Source organism: Centruroides sculpturatus, unplaced genomic scaffold (assembly GCF_000671375.1).
Source record: "Centruroides sculpturatus isolate CEXI.00-Female unplaced genomic scaffold, Cexi_2.0 scaffold260, whole genome shotgun sequence".
Classification (NCBI taxonomy): Eukaryota; Metazoa; Arthropoda; class Arachnida; order Scorpiones; family Buthidae; genus Centruroides; species Centruroides sculpturatus.
Window position 1 is genome coordinate 375,109 of NW_019384427.1, and position 25,133 is coordinate 400,241.

Here is a 25,133-nt window from a genome sequence, read left to right on the forward strand (position 1 = left end):
AAATCCAAAATGTGCTGTTTCCTTTGGTTCAGAGTTTTAAATATCTTGTGGCATTTGTCGAAATGGAAGGAGGATTGAACTCGGAGGTGCCGCATAAAATTCAATGTGCATGAATGAACTGGAGGAAGCCGAGCGGTGTGTTATGCGACAAGAAAGTTAGCTGCAATCTAAAAGGAATAAATCAGTTTGTATAAATCAGTTGTTAGACCTGCAATGTTATATGGAGCAGAGAAATGGGCAATATCAAGAGCCCAAGAAAGATGGAGGTAGCAGAGATGAGAATCTTGAGACATGGATGTGTGAATAAGGAAGGATAGAATAAGGAATGATTTTATTAGAAGTTCTGTTAAGGTGGCCCGTTGAGCAAAAAGATGCAAAAATGTAGATTGAGGTGGTTTGACACGTAGAGCAAAGAAGTTGGAAAGAAGATCGGAAAACTGGTAATAAAAGGAAAGAGGAAAAAAGAAGACCAAAGATGCGTTGGAAAAAGAGAAGCCCTTAATAGGGAGAAATGGAAGAAACGTATTACAGAAGGAAACGCCGACACCATATAAACATGGGAAAAGATGAGGATGAAGAACAAGTTGGAGAACTATACTTTTCTATGTCAGAACTTTTATCTTCTGAAGAGTTTAAAATTTATCTGCCAAATCTGAAAATTTTGGTTCTCAAGGAAATGAATACTTCACTGTGTAATCAGTGAATGCTATATCGCAATTCATCTACATCTGCTTGGAAGCTGGAAAGGCCAACTTCAGGTAGTTGATACATCAGTTTCTTCCAGCAGTAGCAGCGTAAAATGGTTACATATATCATCAGCCTGATCACCCATTGTCATTATCAACTGAAGTTTAATAGTTTATTTACCATTAAACTGTGAAGATTGCAAGATGACATCCAGGCACCACTATTTAGGTGTTTTATTTTGACACCAAGTAGGATATGCCTACTACACAAGTTTTTGAGCGTTGTTTGGATGGGAATAATGTGGTCTTGTATGTGAGACTAGGAGTAAGAACATGAAGTAGGAAATGACAGAATTCTGTTGGAAAGGAGTCAATTGACACAGTTTAGTACACTAAAACATTAGATGGCACGATAGTCTATACAATACGTCAGTTAAGTAAGACATGGTATTTGTGGTTAAGCACACTATCATGACAGAGTGTGTGTGTTTGCAAACTTTTGGTACCTTAAGAATTTTGACAAATATCTCATGATGAGAAGCACCGGACAGTTATTGTATGTAGATTTTCGAAGTTGGACAATTATATTGCGTCTGATACAGTACAATATAATTCAAATGCCCTCAATTTTAATGATTTTTTTAGTGTATTCCTATTTTTTTATTTGTTATTTTCTAGAATAGTTGAATATAATAGATTTATTTCATCTGCTTATACTATTTCTATGAATTTTTTTTTTAATTAAAATAGTTTTTTTGGTGTTAAAGAAGCAAAATTTAAGATAACATTAATTTAACAAATTACAAAGCATTAAAATTCATTATTTTGTAATTTGAAATATCAATTTATAATATTTAAATAAAAATGANAAGAAAAATGACAATAGAGAAGAAAGTAAGCATCGAATTTCTCAACTTTTTCGCTCTTCACTGCAGGGGTACAGTTCTTCAGGCACAGAAACAATGTATTGTTCGAGGAGAATCCGAAATTCGGTGGCAGTTTTAGGTTGTAGGAAACGTTTTTACATAAGATTACGTAAATTAAATCCCTCGTCCATACTTAATTACGAATTGTGTGGAATCCGAATACACAAGAACTACATGGACAAACACATTTGTTCATGTATGATGAGCGAGATCTTAGGAGGAATTCTTGATCGCCTACGCGTAAATTCTCCACTGCTGCTACCTCGGATAGATTGGATGATTGACTAATCGAATGATTAATGGAAAAAAAAAATGTGGTAATCTCTTGTGTAAATGCTAAAGCTTAATTCAGATCATACACGAGGAGGAGTTTCTACATCCAGTACACGTTGTAATGATATATATATATATACTTTAATAAAATCACCTAATTCATCAATCAAAACAAGAATCATCTAAAATCATCAAAATCTGCGAGAGAATGAGCATATTCAGAAAACCAGTCTCTGTCAAATATAGATTCAAGTTGTTGCTGAATAGGTGAAGCATATGAACTATTTACATTATCAGCAATGAATCCAACACCTGCTGTTGATTTGAAATAATCTTCTGACCAATTCGATGTACCTGAATTGAAAAAAAGTAATAATATAAATTTTTAATGATATTTTAAAAACTGTGGACTCAAATTTTAAAATTAACAAGTAGAAATCAATTTCCATTGATATTTCATTTACTAATATTTATCAAATCATTAACATAAGAAATTTCAATATAGAAAATAAAAATATGTCTAAATAACTAATATCAATTTCATAATATTTATAATACTGAAGCATTTCCTATTATATAAATAAAAGAAGTAACTCAATTAAGAAGCTAAATAATACTAAATTTATTTAAAATTTGACTTTCTAAAGAAATTACATATGATCATCAAATATAATCAGAAAACAACAAAGTATTAAAAAAGATGAAGAGAATGGGATGAAGCGCAATGTCAATAAGGCTATTTAAAATTATTGAACTTTTACTGTAATTATAAGTTAAATGTCTATATTTGTGGGATTAAATTCTATAAAATTGTTGTGTGAAGTGAATATGGAAACTAAATACAAGAAGAAATGCATTGAAAAAATTAATTATATTGTTTTCAATCTCTCAACTTCATACAGCATGATTAAAAAATAAAACATTTTCATAGAATAAGGTTTTGCTACTGATTTATAATCGCTGCCTTTTTTTTCCTTAGTGTATCTTATAGTAGATTCATTTATGGCAATTTTTAAATCCACAATACTGCCTAAAAGGAGAAAATATTAAAGTTAGTTTTTTCTTTTAATCCTTATTAACTAAAAATTCTCTTATAAGACAATAAAAACATTCACAATTACATAAAAGGAAAAATGTTTATTGTCTGTGTTAAATGCACATGCTGAAATTATGTGAAAAACTAAGTCGTTATCCATTAACATGATGTAATAGTCAACAAGACGAATTGCAATAGAATATTTTAAGGAGAGAATTAAATCAATTTTAGTATTTTTATCTGTTTCATTATTTTTGTTAATCTTTCTATGAATAAATATATTTCATTCTTTGCAGACACACTAAGGTGACATATATCAACACTTGGCAACTTATTGACTATTTATTCAGTTGGAATAATACTGAATAAATAGTCAATAAGTTGCCAAGTGTTGATATATGTCACCTTAGTGTGTCTGCAAAGAATCAGCTTAGTAACAACAACACGGTTTCATCAGAATAAAAAAAAAAAAAAATATATATTTGAGTTTTGAAATATAAAAAAATGGTTGTAAATATCAAACCATAAATGTGAGAAATGTATAAATATAGAGGTTCTATTGTAATTTTATTGGCATTCCATTTTCTCATCACAAGGGAAAATAAATTTTCTTTATAATTATTGTAAATAAGAAAATATATATCATCGTTAGTTCTAATTTTAAGATTTTCTGTTCTTATATCATTTTATACTTTTATAAAATAAGACCATACAATTGTCAGTGTCCTGAGCTTATTGCTGCTCTGTATCACATTTACTTCAATGTATTTAAATGGTTTAAAGCAAGGTTGTGCAACTTTTTCATTTCTCTGGGCCACATTGAAAGAAGTCATAGAGCTTTGGCCACAAGTATATTATATATACTTGTGGCCCAATCCTTAAATATGCAAGTATATTTAAGGATTAACATGTCTAGATTATAGTAATAAGTATTAAAACTTTAACATGAAAAAGGATATTTTAAAAAATTACTTCTACAGACACATTCAATTTTTACTTAGAAATAGATAAATTCATTTATTACAAAAAAGACAAACAAAAATTTATTTGAAAAACACAAATATTTGTTTTATTTAGATTTCTAATTAATAAAAAATGACAAAACACCAGTATAAAGTACATGCTGATCTTACCTGTTTTCACCAAGTGCAAGAATTAGATCTCCCTCTTCTGAGACTAATAGAAAATTTTTAGATATCTGCTTACCACGCTGGGATAACGATAATTAAGATTCACAGTATCCACTAACCAGTGCATAGTACCACTAAGTGATGAATAACAAATGTTTTCATAACCCCTTCTGGGTTTTTCTTCAGGTTTACTAAATTTGAAAAATAAGCTGGATCTTCCTGAATCATTCATAAATATAAATTTGAACATAAAGTGAACTTATGCGCATGCGCTCCCCGTGTCAACTTTATATTTGATGAAACACTAAATATCATTGAGAATTTTTAGAAGGGTCTAAAAACTAAAAATATGTTCAATTTTCCACATAAATACAAAAAAGACATTTAAAATAATACAGTANATTACAAAAAAGACAAACAAAAATTTATTTGAAAAACACAAATATTTGTTTTATTTAGATTTCTAATTAATAAAAAATGACAAAACACCATTCAAAGTGCATTTTTATTAGACTAATATATTTATAAGTAATATGTAGCTCAAAAAGTAGCCAATGCACCAAATTATATTTTTTATGCCAAACTAAAAAAAAGGGTAACCAAATCTTGCAATGCTGGAAGAAATATTAAATAAAGCTGAAGTTGGGACTCAAAGGATTATAGACCCAAATGCAAGGAAAGGAGAGAAAGAACAAAAGATAAAGAAATGAGGAAGGTTGGAAAATTAAGGGTCAATATTTGCATAACAGAAGGTCTATATAACCTTTCTCACTACTTTTTATCTTTTGGCCTTTTTCTCCTTTCCTTGAATTTGGATCTAAATGCTGGAGTTGTGACTCAAAGGATTAATTTAGTATTCCTTCCTCATTCACACATTTCCAAGTATTTGAAAATATTTCCTTTCCACTCAAAAATAAAATATGTATAAAATCCTAAACCTTTATATATGTATAAAGGTTTAGGGTTTTGTGAAACTTCTTTTTTGAGTTTTATGCCATTTAAATAAATAAATAAATAAATAATTTGTTGATTTTGTTAACACATTTATTGGGCTGCATTGAAACTTGCCTTGGGCCACAGATTGGACACCCCTGGTTTAAAGTATTATGAAATGTAAGTTATGTTTTTTTAAATGATGTTAAATTTTAATTTTTAAGAAAAATTCTTTTGGTATTGAATTTTTATTTAATTGTACTGAAAAAAATCTATTGTATAAATGAATATTCAAAGGAAATTAAAAAAGCAGATGCAGAAATTAAATAAAATCACAATAATACTGTTAAATCATCAGAATATTGTAAGCAACTACTCAAAAACAAATTATGAACAAACTACCATTTATTTCATTACAGTTTTAATAGATGTTGTTCACAAAATAAAAGCATTTCCTTGAATCCCATATTACAAATATATTCTATTCCTGTACAGTAAATAAAAGTTAAATAATTATCTATTAGATCATTTTTATTTTACTAAAAGAAAAACTGTTAACTTATAATCACACAAGTTTATAATAATTATCAAATACTTTCACAGCTAACAAATTTCAAATGTTTCAAGATTAAAAGATCATTCAAGAATTTTCAATTCTATAAAATAAAACAATAATGGAATGTAGTTTAAAATTCAATTCATATATTAAATTATGTCTACAAAATCTGGAAAATTATTATGTCTTATGCTAATGGTAATTTTTCAGTTTTTAATTTTACTTTAATTTATCAAAATAAAGACAAAATTAAATTGAAAGATTTGAAGGAAAAGGAAATTCAAAATCTTTCATATAACAAAATATTTAATACAGAATTTATTTATTTAAGATGATAATTAGAATTATAAGTAATATCTAATTAAGTTTTTCAAAAATAAAATTTATTAACAATAATTAAACTATGTTGCAGAAAAACTTCAAAAATTTTAATCAGAAATCCTTTTAAAATATTTCTTTTCTACAAAAAATTATATTAAAATTATTTCTTACAAAAAATATATAAACAAGATAAACATCTTGTTTATAATTTATAATATAATACAAATGCTTAGAACCTTTTGAATATAAAAGATTTATATAATTTTCAATATCTATATATTAATAATACTTTAAAAACCTTCTAACAAATATGAAGCAAATAAAACAAATATAAATAAAATAACATGAGCAATAACAAATCTATCAGTATTTGTTTTTTATAATCATAAAAGAAATACAGCTTTAACAATATGAAAAGTTAAGATAATTAAAAAAATTTAGGCTATTATAAATAATTACTTATCAGTACATATAGACTTTAATGAAAGTAAAAGATTTAAATTGATACATCCAGAAGTGATGATAATTATTATTAGCCTTTTTTTTTAATAATATATTCATTCATCTACAAATTATCATCCTTAAACAGAGACAATGATGAGAATGATTGTTGGGCTGCAATTTTTTCAAATTGTAGACCTATAAATTAGCACTGTCTGTCATTTCTTAATCTTGAGAATGGAATTATATGGATGAAAGTTGAGACCAGATATGGATGTATACCTTAAGGGCAGGAGGACCTGATTAATTATATGTGAACTTCTGATTCAAACCAGAAGTCATGTTATTTCAATTCAAAAATTTCCTCTGAAAGGAGTTATATGACTGACATGACTCTATTGCTAACAGCAAAAGTATGATGTACAGGGGCAAGACACTACTAAATTTGAGGTGGAAAGCATATATTTTAAATTAAAAAAATACAATTAAAAATTGTAGCCCAGCATTGTGATGATGTCACAATAAATAATTGCTCTAAATTTTATACATGGCTTTTCAAAATATTTTCATTATCTGGGCTAGATATTTCAAATATTTTTAACTTTATCAGAACCCAAAATTATTCAAATTTCAGTTTCACTTCTAAAATCCAGACCTTTGTTAATAACTTTTTTTATTCCAAGATTTTTTGTCATATCTATAACATTTTGATATTATTTTACTAAGTTATACGTATTATTTTTGTTTATTAAATAATAATGTAATTTAATTATTTATTTATAATACTTTGTTTGTGACATTTTAATATATTGTCTGTACATAAAAAAGGTATTTACTATATTGTATTGATAAGTAGATAAATATAAACTAATTAATATTATATTTCATATTATTTTGTAAATCTCAAAAAATATTAGTTTTAGTTCTAAAAGCATACATGGTTTGGGTTTATTTGAATGAACTCAAAAATCATCTCTCAAAATTTACAGAAAACATTTTATCATCATCTTTATTAAAGGTTCTATATGCTATTATCCTATGTAAATGATGATGATAAATTATTTATGATCTTTTCATTTAAATAATAATAATAATGTATTTCTCTGCAAATATTTTTCATGTTTTGAAATAGTATAGGATATTTATTTTTAATCATATACATTCATTTTCAAAGTTCTTATTAAATAGTAATTTCTTTTTTACTATAATAATATGTAAAATATCATTTTTAATTAATTAATTAATGTTAAATTTTTACTTTACTTTTAATTTTAAAATAAGCAAATAAGTTTATTCTACTTTAAATAATTAGCTAGTTCAATATTTTCAACTTACCTATATAACCAGTTTTTTCTGTTACCATATATTTATTATGATTTACTCTGGCAAATGGAATTTTAGACTGCGATGGAGTAAAACTTGGCACAACAAACAATTTCTAAATAAATAAATAAAGATTCTTTTAATGAAATCTATTTAACATATATAAATTATTCTGAATAATGAACTCTCAGTGGCGTGCGGTGACATTCGATGATAAGGAAACTGTGCTTGCCCTGGATGGAATCATTTGAAGTGTTATATGATATTTTAATGCAGTGGCATAGCATAATGGGGGCAGCAGGGGCAGTCCACCCCGGACGGCACTTTTAGGGAATGGCAAAATTTCACAATAAATAATAATAATATCTTATAAAAATTTGAACCATTTCATTTCATATTTTTGTCGCATCTATGATTCAGACTGATTGAAATGAGCATGGAATTTTTCATTAGTTATTCTGTGACTAAACTGAATTTTAGTCTTTTAAATTGAGATACCTAAATAAGGGTACAGTGAAATTTTCCTCTGCCCCAGGCAGCTGACAACCATGCTATGCCACTATTTTGGTGTGTAGCATCCACAAGCTAAACCACATGATGTTGGTGCTCTGTAAAGTGCATGTGCGAATGCGTATAATCTGGCTGCTTTACGTGATTCAAATATTTTTGCCATGGATGCTGTCCCATATTCAACAATATGGTGCTTCCATTGGGAATATACATACATAAATTTATATTTGAATATACAATAGTAATTTTATCATTGTTTTTCACATGTATAGAAATTTCTAATAAGATATATAATGCAATTATAATAAAATATTAATTTTAATTAATTCAAAGTATGTTAAAATATGAAAATAATTGCACAATATGTATTTATATTTTAGAAAATACAAGGGTAGTGGTGTTTCCACAGCTTCCATGGATTGTACATCACTGTGATCTCTATATGAGATAATATGATATATTATTATGATCTCTAAGAAAAAGAATGTGTGTACGTGAATTTACTTTTATGTATTATATACTGAAAAAAGTACAAGACTAATTTACTCATTTTTAAGCATCTCATAATAATTTATATAAAATTCAATTATCAATTTTTCAAACATTTATTATCTGAAAAATACAGAAAATAAATTTAAGTAAAATTATTTTCACTGACCAAAATAAAATTTTATTTCCATAAAAAATAACTCATTGAAACTGAATTGATAATGTTATCTTAATTTAAATTTTTAAATATAAAAATAAAAAGAAAACAAAAATATAAAATATTAATGCATACATCTGAATTTTAAAATAAGTCATGAGCACGTCTAAAATCCTGAAGTGAAGTAAGCAATGGCTAGTTCAACTTTGTTATAAAATTAGGTTTTATGAATTAAATGGAGAATAAAAATATAAATATTAGAAAGGTTTAAACTTCTTTTACATTTAATTTTTATATTTATTTTCTACACAAATGCACATCTTATAAACTATTGCCAAAAACAAACTGGTAAAATTTTTTACAATTGGTCCAAAGTCAAAACAAAACTTAAATTTAAAATAGCTGATTTTAAAATTTTATTTTGTTATCATTGGATTAACAGAAAGATAATTTTTTTTTTTTTTTTCTGTTGTTATAAACAAAAGTAATAATTTATCTTAAATTTATAATCTTACCACTTCAATGGGAATTTCTTTGCTGTTTAGAATCTGAAGTGACTTTAAAAATGAAAGCATCACTGGACGAGTATGATTCCAGTGACTTATAAGCAATTTCACATTCACTCTTCGATTGATTGCTGCTTCCTTTAATGCATCATCTATTGTGGCCCAGTATCTGCAATAACATTTAGATAAACTGTAAATTATGTAAATTAGGTATTGTTAGTTGTTTATTACATTTTACCTTAAATGTTTTGAATAGATAAGTGCAGGAAAATAATCCATAACAGAAATATAAATGAATTTCTCAGCCTTATAAATTATATCAAGTATGCTTGAAAGATCTGTTGTTCTACTTTTGGGACAAAATTCAATGGGTGAACTCTGGAAATAATCAATCCTTTTTCTTAAAAAATTATGAATTGTTGTTTGATTTTGGAGAATTGTTTACTTACAGAGAGATATACATTTGTATATGAATCATTTATATTTAATAAAGCTGGATGATATTTATTGAAAGAAGTTTCAAATTTGGCAGGCCAATGAAGTGGAATTTTTTCCGTTTTCCCTAATAACCAATAGGCATCGAATATCTTCTTTAGATCTTTAGCTAAACAGCTACAGTTATACATAATAATACCCAACTCTTTTACCTTGAAAACAAATTTAGAATTTATATTATCATCAATATATAAACAACTTTATTTCATATTACATTTTCTAATTAAATGAGAATTATTTTATTTTAATAAGCATCTTTAATCACCTGAGTTAGAGCTCTCCAATCCATATTTGCACTTCCAATATAGAAATGTTGATTATCTATTATCCAAAATTTAGTGTGAAGGATTCCACTTCCAAGAAGTTTTGTAAAATTGAGATTTCTTACAGTAGCAGCACCTACGATTTGAAATAAATTTATGCTTCTTTATTTTTAGAAATTATATGATAAATAACTTACTCAAAATACACAATTGTTCTATTATTATATCCATGAAGTATAAATAACTCAGAAAACAGATTATTTATTCCAATATTTTTGAAATAAAAATATCCATTAATGATAATATTCTACAATTAGTCAAATATTGTCACATCAATGGCATTATACACTTTATTTTTTCAAAATATATTAAGTATCTTAATATCATTATATATAAGAAAAACATAGCATCATGAAGCAGACAGTAAAAATAATCTTAAAAGATTTTTTAAAATGATGAGATTAAATTGTTATATTTCCAATTAAACGTTATTATGAATTTTATTATGTTGTTAATTACCTCTGTACAGAATGATCTTGTTTAGTTCTTCCTTGATTAATACTGATTTGATATAATGTGGTCTGCTCTAAAAAAAAAAAAAAGCTCAAAATTTATGCTGATTTAAATTATTGTGGCATTTCATTGATTCGTATATAATATGATTATTTGTGAACATGAACTAATCAGCAAAAGGTGGCAAAAAAGTGTACTTTCTTTAAATCTATGTTTGTTTGGTGCAATTTTGGAAAAGATATATCATCATGGATGCCATAGGCAATATTGGCTTCACTTGGCAAGAATTAACTGATAAATGCATGAACAAAGTGTGGAAAAAGTTATGGCTGAAGGTATCCTAGAATTCCCAACGAGAATCACTGTATCGTTAGGTTGATCAAACTCAACCTAATCGATACAGCAAGACTAAGAGATGTAGACAAACAGGATATTGAGGAGTTACTGCAGGTTTCTGGTGAGAGCCTTACCAACGACAACCTTCAAGAACTGGCAGAATGTGGAATTCCTGTGGAATTGAAAAATAGAAATTCTGAAAATAAACCCAAAAATTTCTGTACAGATTTCCTTAGTAAAAGTTTGGTAAGATAACCAAAATTGTTGATCAAATTGTAGTGACTGATCCAGATTTTGAAAGGAGTGCAAAAGCAAAATGAGGCATTTTGGATGCGATCTTCTGCTACCTTAATTTGCTTAAGGAAAGAAAAAAGCAACAAATGAAACTTCATAACTTTTCTGAAATTCTTGTTCTTTAGCAATAAAGTCAGGACTTTCAAAAAGACCTGACTTTATTGCTAAAGAACAAGTCGAAGTAAACTTTACATTTCTGTGTGCATATGTTTGTGTGCTATTTAACATACTGTATATCATCATACAAATTAATATAAAAATAACTTAAAATTAAAGTAAAATTTGTTTATTTTTGGTCATGTGTTCCCCTATCCAGGGATCGGCAGTTTGTCAAGTGAGAAGAGCCAAATTGTCATGAAAATAGGGTAACAAATGTACCAGAGAGCCGCATATTAATTTAAATGTGCGAAATACAACACACGACAGGGGTGCCTCTAGTCGCTGTTTTTGGCATAACGTTACACGGATGGATGGACACGCATTCAATGCATTATATATATAGATATGCTTCAAATGCTACCACTCTTATGTGACTCATATTGATCAACATGAGTGTGGTCATGTTCGGACGGTGAACAAGTCAAAGTTTGTTCGGCGGCTCTATCTCAAACTCATAAGTTATAAGGCTGCGGTGAAATGAGGTGAGATGAAATTGGCGTTTAAGTCCAAAGAGCTGCAAATGTCTATGCAAAGAGCTGCATTAGCAGGGATAGGGCAGGGGTCGGAATTAGCGGCTCACGAGCCGCTAATTTCGACCCCTGCCCTATCCCTATTTACTCTATGTTAAAATTACCTTGTTTAATGCTGTCATTTTAAAGACGACAAAGCACTGTTTCATTTAGCGCTTTGTCATCTACGAACACATCCCGGCATTAAGCGAGGTCTTACTGTATTGCCATTTAGATAAGTTATTGTTTTTGATATATTATTGTTATAAATTACTATTTTGATTTAATCCATATCTAAATAATTGTTAAAAAATAGTAAAATTGTTTATTATTATAAGATTTTCAGTATTAAAATTCAATAATTTATTTTATATAATTTTAGTGAAACTAAACTTAATTTTAAATTGATTTTAAATCATTTATTTAGCTATGAATGTAAAAAATTCTTTTTTAAAAATTCTATTATACTGTACAAAGAAAAGAATTAATTAAATGTAATAAATTCAGAAATTTTAAGTTAATTTAATATCAAATTCATTCCTAAAAACATACTGACACAAGCAAAAATAGAATATCAAGTAATACAAAGAATACAAGCAATATTATTTTCATATAATAGTTTAAATATTAAATGCATAACAAAATTTAGATAGATGGATGAAAAAGTTGAAAAACAAAACTTAAATACTCAATTATTACTTATAACAACAAAATATAAGTGATGAATTATGATTAATCAAATCATCATCAATAATAACTTTAAAATTTAAAAGTCAGTATGAAGCATTACATTTATTTATATTTTCAAATATGTTTACAAATTACAATACTGTCATATTTATTAAAAATCATATTTAAGAATATCTCTAACTTGAGAGATGACTAAACAGCTACAAAGAAGTAGAATTTATCTTATATCTTTGAAGGGTAAGGTTTCAAATCTGGTCTAAAATCTGAAAGGTTTTTTGCGAGTATGAATAACAACATTGTTTTGTATCTTCATATTATGATGAATTCAATATGGATCAATCACCTCATAATAAAAATTTAGGCCAGTGATATAAATTGATAAAATTAGGTCAGTTAAGAAGACAAAATATCACAAATAAACCCAATTAAATTCGTAAATTGCAGTATTTATATAAGAAAAATTCATTTGATAAACACTTCATACTGAAAAAATATACTGTATTTAAACATATCTATTGGTAATTATTCTTTCAATTCTATATTCTCTGCTTTTTGTACCAATCAGATTAACTTCAGCCTTCAACTTTTATTACCTGTAATAATTCTCATATTCTTAAAATGTATTCAAAAGTTTATTATTGTTTTATTCTCATTAGTCAATTTATTGTAGCAGCCTAATTATCATTCATTTTTGTTTTCAAAAGTATTAAAAATTATTGTAAAAATTTCTTTTCATACAATAAAAATTTTCAATAAAAATTTCTTTAATCATACAAAATTCTGTCGTTTATTTAAAGTAAATTAATATTAAAATTATTTTAAAAAATTACACTTTATTAAATTGATAATTTCTCTAGAGAGTAAATATAAAATTTAATATTAAATTTTTATAACAGGAATGTGGTTTTGATTAAATATTTAAAAATAACACTAAATTTATTATATATAAATACTGTAAATTATATGTAAACTGTAATCTATGCATATATAATAAACATTGATAACTTTCGGAAACACAAATTGATGTAACTTTTTAGTAGAGTAATAAATGAAAAAACTTTTAATATATTGAATTGAAACGTTTATTTGAATCACAAATTTTCAATTTACAATATATCAAAAATAATAATCTCCTTTACAATATTAGTTATTAATTTGTTGCATTGGAATACTAAAATACTAATATACAAAAATCACAAAAAATGTTAAAAATATTCATTTTTGTTTACATTTAAGTTTCTTCAAAATGCATTCCTAAGGAATAATATACATGAGATGCAATGAATTCAATCAATATGCAAATTGAATATATTTTACATCTTGTTTATTTGATATCAACAAGTCAATTATTCAAATTTTCAGATGTTGTTTTAGTATGAACAAAAATTTTTTAAATTATTATTAAAAATAAATTTGAATATATGAATGTAAAATTTGTAAGACTATAATAAAAGATATAAATTATTGAATAAATAAAAAAAGTACGTAAGTATCATCATCATCATAACTAGATATAAAAACTAACTAAACATAAAGAAAATCATTGAATATTAATACCAAGAAAAATCGTAGTATTAATATTCAATGGTTTTCTTTTTTGTTTAGTTAATTTTTACGGTATGTAGTTGTGAGGATAATTATTTATAAAAAGATAATTGTACTTTTTTACTTATTCAATAATTGAGCTGCAATATTCCAATTGTAGACCTATACATTCCCACTGTCATCCTGCTATCCATCTTTCATTAATCTCCAAAATTGAGTTAGGTAGATGAAAATTGAGACTATATATATGGAAAGCTTATAGACCAGAGGCACCAATTAACTATTATATGAACTTCTGATCTGGACTGGAAGTAATGTGATTTCAATCCAAAATTTATGCCATATTATTTAGAGCAATAAATTTGGTATAGAATTGATCCTTACAATAAACTGAGATCAATAATATATTGCTTGATCCTCTAAGGCAGTGTTTTTCAATCTTTTTTATCTCACAGCACACTTGAACCCATAATTAAATTTCCATGGAAAAATCATGTGATTTAAAGTTGTTTTTGTAAGCATTCTATCACCATATTACTTGTCACTTAACCTAATTCTTTTTGTCTATATTTATTGTGAACTGAATAAAACAGCATCATTGTTCTTTAAAATAACAGCAGGTTAAATTATAGTTATTTGAATTAATAATTTTCATTTACACCAGAAAAGCAATTAATATTAAGTCTTAATTTGCATTTAAAAGTGGCACAATAATTGCCTTTAATGTCCAATGTCACGCTATTTCCAAGTTAAAATAATTTGAACTAAATAAGGACAATTATAGGTATATTTTTGATTTTAAAAAAATTTCATTTTAAATGAATAACCTATTGTTATGCACATATAATTTTGCTTATGAATATATATTTTTTACTACGTTTTGTATATATTTATTCATTATAATAACAAATTCTTGTGTAGTCAATTTAAAGAGGTTTTAATTTTGACATGTACAGTACACTTAATGTTCTTTGGGCTTTTTTCTAAAATAGTTTATTTAATAACTTTCAAAAATTTTTGCAGCACACCTAGGATCCTCTCATGGCACAACCAGTTGAAAATCATTGCTCTAAGCAACAATGTACAATATTCACATGATCTCATATTTTCTGTGATAAAAATGACATGAAAAATAAAGTCGTCATAGGGAAAAAATAATTTCAATTTCAGATTCAGATTTGAAAGTTATATTTCTCTTTATATTAAAATATGATTAAAAATTGCAGCCTGACATTGTGATGATGTCACAATAATATAGTTTATTATGTTTTTTTATTAGTTTTATAAATTTTGCATTCAAATAAAGCTAAACAAGATTTCAAATTTACATTGACATTCTACCTTAAATATATTCTTATATTAGATTGATAAACTTTATCAACTCTCAAAACAGATCAAAAAAAGAATTTTTATATTTTAATGACAATAGAAAATTATCTAATTCAGTAATTGTGTACACAATTAGTAAAAATAAATTTTTCTTAAATTATACCAAACAATAGACAATTTTTAAATTATTTTCAAGATAATACTTTCTAAATTAATTATAATATTTGAATAGTGCCAAGAATTTAGCAGTGTAACCATCTCAGGAATATTTAATGATTTAGATATCTCCAAAGTGGAATTCAACCCTGCATTATAAACAAGGTAGACATGCTATTAATATTCTATCCAGATCTTAAGCTAGTCTTTGTTATATATTAACTAAAGGAAAAGATTGGCTTGGATATTTAAATAGTGTGCCTACATAGTTGCAAGTTTGAGTTCCACTCTGGGCCCGTGATTCTCAACCACCATGCCACAGCACTTTAGTGTGCCACGAGATTTTTGAAGTGTGCCGCCACTGCAAATACCCATACATAAGCGATGTCAGACTAGTAGTTCAATTAGTTCTACCTTCCTAGGGCATGTTTGGAAATTGTAATCGGTGTTACCAGTAACTGCTGGTAGTTACCAAGGCATTTTGAAAACATAACCTAAATAACCAACTGCGTTTAAAAATCACTGTCATGATGTCACCGGTTATCCTGAAATACTTACCAAAGTAACTGTATGTGCCGCCAAATTTTTAAATTATTAAAAGTATACTGTGATAAAAAAAAGGGTTGAGAATCACTGCTCTAGGCTATTCCAGATGTTTCGAAAATTATTAAAAATTTAATTTTAAATCATCAAACTACTTAATTTTATCTCTATGTTCAAATTTATTAATCCTTTAATTTAAAAAATATCAATATCAAATATCAATCTTGAAATAGTTTAAAAATAATGTGATACTTTGTTTAACCTTTAGACTTTGGTTCATATTTGTTTTACTATAAATTTATATTAAATTTCAATTCGGTGTAAACTTTTGACATTTTTAAAATGAAGTTCAAAACAAAAATTATTGTTTAAAAAATTAATCAAAATTAACTGATATTACATCAGTTAATTTATCAATTATATATTTTATTCAGTAGGCTTTTTTTTTACAATTTGAGTTAAAGCTTAAGATAGAATTACTTTAGAACTTACAAAACAAATTAACAATCAATAATAAAATAAAAAATACATATTACTTGTGCACGCTTATATTTTAAGATGTAACAAGTAAATTTTATTTTTCATATTTTAAATCATCAACAGGCAGTTTTCATTAATCGTTAACAGACAAACAGGAAAATTAGTATTGTACTTTACTGTTAGTTTTATTTACTTTAAAGGATTTTTATTTTTAAATCAACCAAATCCTGGCATTTAGATCACTTGGTATATTAGGTGTTTGAATATTAAAATTTAATAAAGATTCTCTTAAATAATTGCATTACAGTATAAATATTTACCTTTTGCTTCTAATTCTTTAGTATCATTGTCAGAATAACTTTTTGATGGAATATTTTGTGCTATATTTATATTAATTTTCCGTTCAGTCCCAGCTTGAAGTAATTCTTTAAATATCATTTCACCCTAAAACAAATAAATTTATATTTTATAAAATTTGATTTTGTAAGAATTGCAAATTATCCTAATATTTCTACTTTATTTCATTCCTTTATTATACTTTCTGAATTACTAATTATAGATTTAATGTATTAAGTTCAAGCAACTGTAAAATTTTTTAATCAGCTTATAAATTCATCTTGCTAATAAAAATTGTTTATTTCTTACAATATAATTCAAAATTCTTTTAATGAATAAAGGTGTTTGAAACTTATGCAATGTAATTTCTTAAACTTATCATCTCATTACACATCAATGTTTAAATTTTAATTACATTAAAAAATGAATTTTCTGCCTCAATTATTCACAATATATTTAGCATAAATTGCACCACTCACAATACGCTTGATATTAAATATACCTGCTTACATACATATAAAAGCAAAATTACCATATATAGGCAATATTATCAGAAGAATGAAATCACTTTGTAAGAGACATGAATTTAACATCAATCTGTAATAATTGTAGAACTTTGCAGCTATTATGCAAATTATTATTATTTTTATTTATTTTTTGTTTGTTTTTAGTTTGTCACATATCTGTTTTTGTGCAGGTCCCTCTCTGTTTCCCTCCTCGATATCACCAGCTCTCTGCTGGCAGGTATGCAATGTGGTGATTAGCCCAAGGTGCAGTCATGTGGGACAAAGTGACATCCGTTGGCAGGCAGTATAAAAACAAGAGTAATCACGTGAAAGGGCTTTTTGTTGGTGGGATTTCTTCATATGTAGGTGACCAGAGGACGCTGCAGGTTGCAAGGACTAAAAAAGAGGTACAGGAGAACCAACCAACCATCCTAGGATTAAAGAAATCTTGAATCGAAAAGGAAATTCATTTTCATCAAGGCAATACATCAAGAGAAAAAAAGATCATCTAAAAAAAGTAAAGAACTAACTATAATGCCAACGTGACTAATGAATTTTTGGTCCCAAGGGAAATCTCATATGTTTTATTGTATACTCTTTTCCCCAACTGTTTATTTGATGTTACCTTGGTGTTATCGCTTTTTATGCAATCTATTGAAAAAAAGGAGGACTTCACATAAGGAAGGAAGGTCAGGAGAGGGAGAATCGGAATAGGAATAATATTGTAACACAATCAGACTCACAACTTTGAATCATGTATTGTTTCATTAGTCACGTATTTGTTCCCAATAAATCTTTATTTATAAAATTACACGCTGTTACACCAACTATTTGTTTTAACTGTTGTTGCGTTCAACCCCACAGACCATGTGCTATGGGAGGATCTACAGAATACTTTCATAAAGAATGAAGTAAAAGATATCATAAATAAAATTATTATACTACAGCTGAATTAATCAAAACATCTTTAGCAGTGGATGAAGTTGTTTAAACTTGTGTTACTTTGAAGCTAAAATAACTTGCGTTAGTAGATGAAACTTCATCCACTAACACAAGTTATTTAAACTTCAAGTTAACCCAGTTAATAGGCCATCTTCAGGCATAGATAAATTAAAAGAAGTAGGCTTTCACTTTCAACTGTTCATATCTGAAGATGGCCTGTTAACCAAGTCAAAAACATTGGAATGATTTAAACTTCATCCAGTTAAAGGTACATTATTTCAGCTGAGTAGTTCATCTCTATAACTATGATACATATTATTTTAGCTAATTTGTCCAAAATTATTGACAAGGTAAAATTTTTCAAAAAGAAACGAATATTAATTAAACAAATCAAATTCAGAATACAAGTCTTCAACTAGAAACTTCAACTTTTAGGATTTCAGATATATTAAAAAAAGAAAGAAATCTAACTTCATTACAATCAGTAGTATAGATTATTCCTACTTGATAATCAGTAGTATAGGTTCAGTCTCCCACTTGATAATTAGGGACCAACATTTCAAAACACATTTAAACCAATTTCTTTCAATTAAAATTAGTTTGTTTCAAAAAACATAAAACATTAACTGAGACTTTATTGTTCATAAAATAATATTTTCTTTGTCTTCTTAAACATAAAATACAAACATATCAAAGCAGATATGCATCAGAATGTATTCTCGCATTAGAAGAACAGAACTGAATCTAAATGAAAATATAACACAACATTTACACTAATTCATGGGAGTCTCTTGCACTTAAGATCTAAAGATTTCTACCCTACTGATTTCAGTCAATCTGTGACAACATGAATTTGACTCTAGATGGGTAAAAAATATAAATTTTTATATTAATAATAATAATCTATCAATACAAGTGAAATTATGTATAAAAAGTATCAAATAAAATAGAAATACAGAATAAACTTTAGATAAAAATGTCTGAGCCTACAAATTTTTGCTAGATTACAATTACTATTATTATAAATTTATTTTTAATAAAAAAGAAAACTGGTAATAACCTGCCAGTCAGAGGGATCTTGTATAACATCATTTCCCCTTAAAGTCCAATAAAAAGAAGCAATATCAATAGTATTCTGTGCCATACCAATTAAATTCATCCATCCTTCATAAGTTGACAAATGCTGTGGAGATCCTGCAGGATAAGTTAGATTTTCAGGAATGCTTTCCACTATACTTGCCCTGAATTTTAAATTAAAATATAATTTAATAATAAAATATATTTTAAAAATCATCAAAAGTACAAAAATGTATATTTTAATAAAATTTTAGTTACAGTCCACTTTTATAATTAATTTTACTATTATTTTTTCAAACAAAATTATAAATCGCTCATAAAATATAATAATAATAATCAAATACTTTCTTTTATAATATTTATTCATTCATAAAAGCAAAAATGTAATTTTTATTGTTTTTATTTTGATAAATTATTACACTTTTTGATAATTTAGATTAATTTTATTTTTAATATACTTTAAGTAAAATAGTCATTAATTTATATATATTCTTACTAGAAATTCACAATAAAAAAATATATATATATACAGTATAGATTATTTTTAAATTCTTTGTTTAGAATAGGCAAAATTTTCTAACAAAAACTATCAAGAAATTCTTTCAGNATAATTGATAAAATACAATTTATGAATTTTTTTAGCCATGTCAAGTTAAACTTTTATGAAACAATATCATTTACATAATACTGTAAATGTTTAAATGAAGGTCAAGAAATGTCTGCAAATAACTGGTAATTTTATTTTATTTTTTATTGCTTACTACATTACTACTTTTATTAAATTATTGCTAAAAAGCATTGTTAATAAATATATTTAATAACTAAATAATTGCATATCAATAGATATATCTAACATAAATATATTGCAAATTTAGTTCTTTCACAAAAATTAAAAGTAAATTAATTTTGTAAGAAGTCTTACATCTTTATGATCTATGAGAAAAGGCACTAAATATAATGGATTATGCTTCAAATTAAAAATATTAATTACAAATTATTATTATTTGTCAAATAAGTAACATATATTTCATAAAATAAAATTTTCAGTAAATTATGCTTTTCAATTTATCTTCCCTTAATACATTAATATAAATCATGAAAACTGTATGTATATAATCAGAGCCAGCACTACCGATAATTTAGATTAATTTTATTTTTAATATACTTTAAGTAAAATAGTCATTAATTTATATATATTCTTACTAGAAATTCACAATAAAAAAATATATATATATACAGTATAGATTATTTTTAAATTCTTTGTTTAGAATAGGCAAAATTTTCTAACAAAAACTATCAAGAAATTCTTTCAGATTCAATAAAACAAAAACGCATTATGTTTTTAAATCATTTTATCAATTGAATACTATTGCTTATTTTGTAATTCAGAAATATGCTTCCACTTATAACAGAGAACTAAATGTTTTTATAACAAACTATTTATTTTACTTTATTTCACAATAACATACAGCAATGTCATAATGAAAATAATGGCTGACCCTCTGAAAAATTATTTTGGAAGTCATTATTAATTTGGAAGAATAACTTTATAAAATTAAAATATTTTTAAAAAGAAAAATTTACCTCTATATATAAAACAAAGTAAAAAGTACAAATAAATTTATGAATAAATTAATTACTAAGAAATTAATACAGAGAAAGGAAAAGTAGTAAAGGTCTTTCCAGAAAGTAGTTATTAAAAGGATTAATATTCCAAAGTTTTCTGAAGGTACCAATTAATTGTTATCATTAGAGAATGATAAAACTTAATCTCTATAATTATTTAAACTGATGAACTGTTGCAGAACAAACAACACAAAAAAAATTTAATGTAACAATTCTTAACATTTCATATTTTCAATTAAAATATAATAATTATATTGCACCCAATTCTGTTTTTATACAAACTTTTTTTACACAATCAAGATTTACCTGCAAAGGGTCCCAAGCAAATTAAATTTTGAGAACTCTTGCAACTAAAAATAAAAAAAAAAAAAAAAAGGAAGCCAGAAGAAAGGCAGAAACTGAAAGAAGAATTAAACTCATTTATTACTAACACACAGCTTATTACTTTATCGTGTATATTACAACTTCTGACTCTTCTCAGCCAAACTGCTCAAATCACATCATCAAAAGTCAATTTCTGCAATTTATCATTCTCAATAAACATAAGGCTTACATCTGACAGTTTAAAACATTTATTTTCGTACACCATTGTACGCAAATAATTTTTTCACATGTTTCAGTGTGTTGAAGGATCTTTCACCTGAACAGTTTGTTATTGGTAATGTTAAAAATATTTGCATGATGCTTTTCAACAAAAATTTGATCTATGTTTTCTTCATAACTCAACAAGAAAACTTAGAAAAAAAATAAAGGAGAGAGGGTTCCTGACAAGGCAGCTCTCAGCAGGTTCCCCAAGTAGATACTTGCTTTGTTTCCTGATAATTATGTTGAGGTACATGATTTTGATTTACACAAATCAGAAAAAAATTTCATTCCCTTCTAACATGATTTGTTTTTATCTAACATGATTGATCCAAATTCTAAAAATATTTATTTTGTATTACAATGCATTGATGCATGCTTCACATTATTCACCTTTATGCTGTTGTTTTTTGTTTCAATTGGAAAAGAAATTTCTGAGAAATGCCCTTAATTATATATATCACTTCAATCTTTTTTACACATGTTCTTCAGGAACATAACTATTGTGTAAAAACAGAATTAGATGTATATAAAATTTAGTTTTATATTTTTATTATAAGTCTAAAATGTTTCTAGTTTACTAAAAAGAAATACACATACATATACTGTATATATATATATTTTTTTTTAAATTGTAAAATGATTTCTATTAGTAAATAATATAATGGATCTCTGCCAAATTTAAACACAAAAATATTATCATTTCCATTTTAAAATATCTAATTTCAATCCAAAGTTTTGTATTTATAAAATATATGAGTGAATTTCATAGCTAAAAACAATTAATATGAAATTATAAAACAAATTTATAGAATAATAATTGATAAAATACAATTTATGAATTTTTTTAGCCATGTCAAGTTAAACTTTTATGAAACAATATCATTTACATAATACTGTAAATGTTTAAATGAAGGTCAAGAAATGTCTGCAAATAACTGGTAATTTTATTTTATTTTTTATTGCTTACTACATTACTACTTTTATTAAATTATTGCTAAAAAGCATTGTTAATAAATATATTTAATAACTAAATAATTGCATATCAATAGATATATCTAACATAAATATATTGCAAATTTAGTTCTTTCACAAAAATTAAAAGTAAATTAATTTTGTAAGAAGTCTTACATCTTTATGATCTATGAGAAAAGGCACTAAATATAATGGATTATGCTTCAAATTAAAAATATTAATTACAAATTATTATTATTTGTCAAATAAGTAACATATATTTCATAAAATAAAATTTTCAGTAAATTATGCTTTTCAATTTATCTTCCCTTAATACATTAATATAAATCATGAAAACTGTATGTATATAATCAGAGCCAGCACTACCATTTAGGCAAACTAGGCAACTGCCTTGGATGCAAGGCCACGAGGAGCACAAAATTTCAAGCTATGCTTTATTCATACTTCATTAAAATATTAAATTAAATAGTGATATATGATTTAGGTATCAAATCTTTTTCCTTATCCCTCACACTATTTTACTATTTAACTATAGGTTCTTTACCTAAATGATTTGAACTTATCGCTATAAATAAAGTTTACATTAGACATTCCAATATATTAAAAGAATGATTGATTTCTTTCATATATCTCTGTTTTAATTCCCCGAATCATCACAGACAAGAAAAATTTTTTAAATATAAATCAATCATTTTTTTTACAAATGATATTTTATGTAATTTATTATACTATATATTAATGTTCTGTGCTTAAGTGTTTTAGTATTTTTAAAGAATTCTACTTATATGTAATTTATTTAATATTCAATAGGCTGCATATTTTATAATTGATCTATACTAGACCTATTGTATATATTTTATACAAAATTTTTCAAAGTTCAAACAACCTTTTAATTTAAGGATTAAACAATAAACCATACTTATGTAGAGAATTTAACGCAATAACATTCCAAAACTCCTAATTAAACTATAGAGGTGTTTTGATTGTATGAATTTTAATAATATTTATCATTGCATGTCTCTATTTATTTAAAAATTGCTACAAATTAAATTTTTATTGTTACGCTTCATTTATATATTCTATAATCATTTAATATCAATATTATATTATTAAATATATTACATTTTCATTGTATATTTCACCTAAATGAAATTGATAAGAATCATATGCATTGTTGCAAGTAATTGATCTATTAAATTTTATCTCAGAATTATATTGTTTTAATGTATGAAAATGTATAAACAAACATTTTCCAGAAAGAGTTTAAAGATATCTTATCGCTATCTAAAGCACTTTAATACTTTCTTAACATATTTATTCTAACAATTTTTGATTAAAATAATCAATTATTCTATTTATAAATGATTATACGGTGATTATACGTATTGTAACTTACCAGCAGGTATCTGTGCAATTATCAACAGGAGCGACCGCATTATCCTTGTTATCATGTTTCTGTTCGAGTAGCGGTAATAAAACAACTAGAACGATCAAAATAAAGATGATTGATATGGGAATACATGACGGCTTAATCCAGCCATTCCACCTTCTTTTTTCAACTGTTTTCTTTAACATGTAGCGAGAATCAAACAGCTGCAATTCGAATTCACCTACGTCTAGTTTACCAGTTCCTTCAACAACCGTCTGCAGAAAATCAAAAATAACAAATTCTCATTAATAAAGATTATATTTCTAAAGGAATGTCGTTTTAATTTTTTTTTTTTTTTTAGTCATTTCTAAATTTAAAAATTAGCATTTCTCCTCTTTAAATACTTACTGAATTTGCAAAAAATTCAATAAAAAAAAAAGAAGTTATTTTTAAGAAGAAAATAATTAAATATTTATAGATTTTTGATAATTATGCGTTTAAAATTTCATCCAAATATCAAATATGTGTTAAATATAATGAAAATATTTTAACAAAAATAAATCTGTATCGTAATACCTTTGCATATATAATAAGTACTAAATATAAATATTCTGGAATTATACTTTTATTTCCTTAAGTTATTTCATAACTGGGTGTAATAATTGTCATTTTCGTGCCTGACTCACGTGTAAGTAACACTTATATCATTGTTATTTTTAATTACAGAATGTTAAAGAGTTCTAAACTGATCTGGATCAATTTTTCCAAGGAAAAAATGTCGACTTGGGCTCCCATGCATCTCCATAGTATGCATCTATGGTATCTCCCATACTAGTTCTACTACGGCATAAACACAGAACTGTTTCCATCACCTTTATGTAAACTAATGGACAGCGACTCCATTCTTATTCTAGGAAAGACTGACTGTAAGTAATTATATTCTTCTTCCTTTTTTTTACCCCCCTATAACACTGTTGATAATTCCGTTTTATATGAATTCCATGTTGTACGAGTCACTTAGATTTTACAAATACGTGTGCGGGGCTGTGAACGGCTCACGTATTTGTAAAATCTAAGTGACTCGTACAACATGGAATTCATATAAAACGGAATTATCAACA

General features: G+C 25.8%; 1 protein-coding gene and 1 long non-coding RNA gene across 6 annotated transcripts in view; one reads left to right on the forward strand and one right to left on the reverse strand.

Moving 5' to 3' along the window:
• Window positions 1–2,011: 2,011 nt before the first annotated feature.
• LOC111619623 (phospholipase D3-like) overlaps window positions 2,012–25,133 on the reverse strand; it is a 31,842-nt gene continuing 8,720 nt past the window's right edge. For 4 of the 5 annotated variants that reach the window (XM_023361390.1, XM_023361389.1, XM_023361392.1 and 1 more), the window contains 9 exons: window positions 24,040–24,287; window positions 19,444–19,624; window positions 16,920–17,043; window positions 10,048–10,181; window positions 9,737–9,934; window positions 9,526–9,665; window positions 9,297–9,456; window positions 7,638–7,740; window positions 2,012–2,239 (listed from right to left, as the gene is read on the reverse strand). In XM_023361390.1, coding sequence (XP_023217158.1) covers window positions 2,064–2,239; window positions 7,638–7,740; window positions 9,297–9,456; window positions 9,526–9,665; window positions 9,737–9,934; window positions 10,048–10,181; window positions 16,920–17,043; window positions 19,444–19,624; window positions 24,040–24,287 — 1,464 coding nt within the window. In that variant the 3' untranslated portion in view covers window positions 2,012–2,063. Of the gene's footprint in view, window positions 2,240–7,637; window positions 7,741–9,296; window positions 9,457–9,525; window positions 9,666–9,736; window positions 9,935–10,047; window positions 10,182–16,919; window positions 17,044–19,443; window positions 19,625–24,039; window positions 24,288–24,588; window positions 24,701–25,133 lie in introns of those variants that run through there. The other variant, XM_023361393.1, reaches the window with a different exon arrangement.
• The window catches only part of LOC111619626, a 9,047-nt gene continuing 8,749 nt past the window's right edge, over window positions 24,836–25,133 (forward strand). The window contains exon 1 of the long non-coding RNA XR_002755800.1: window positions 24,836–24,938. This is a non-coding gene — a long non-coding RNA (uncharacterized LOC111619626). The remainder of the gene's footprint in view (window positions 24,939–25,133) is intronic.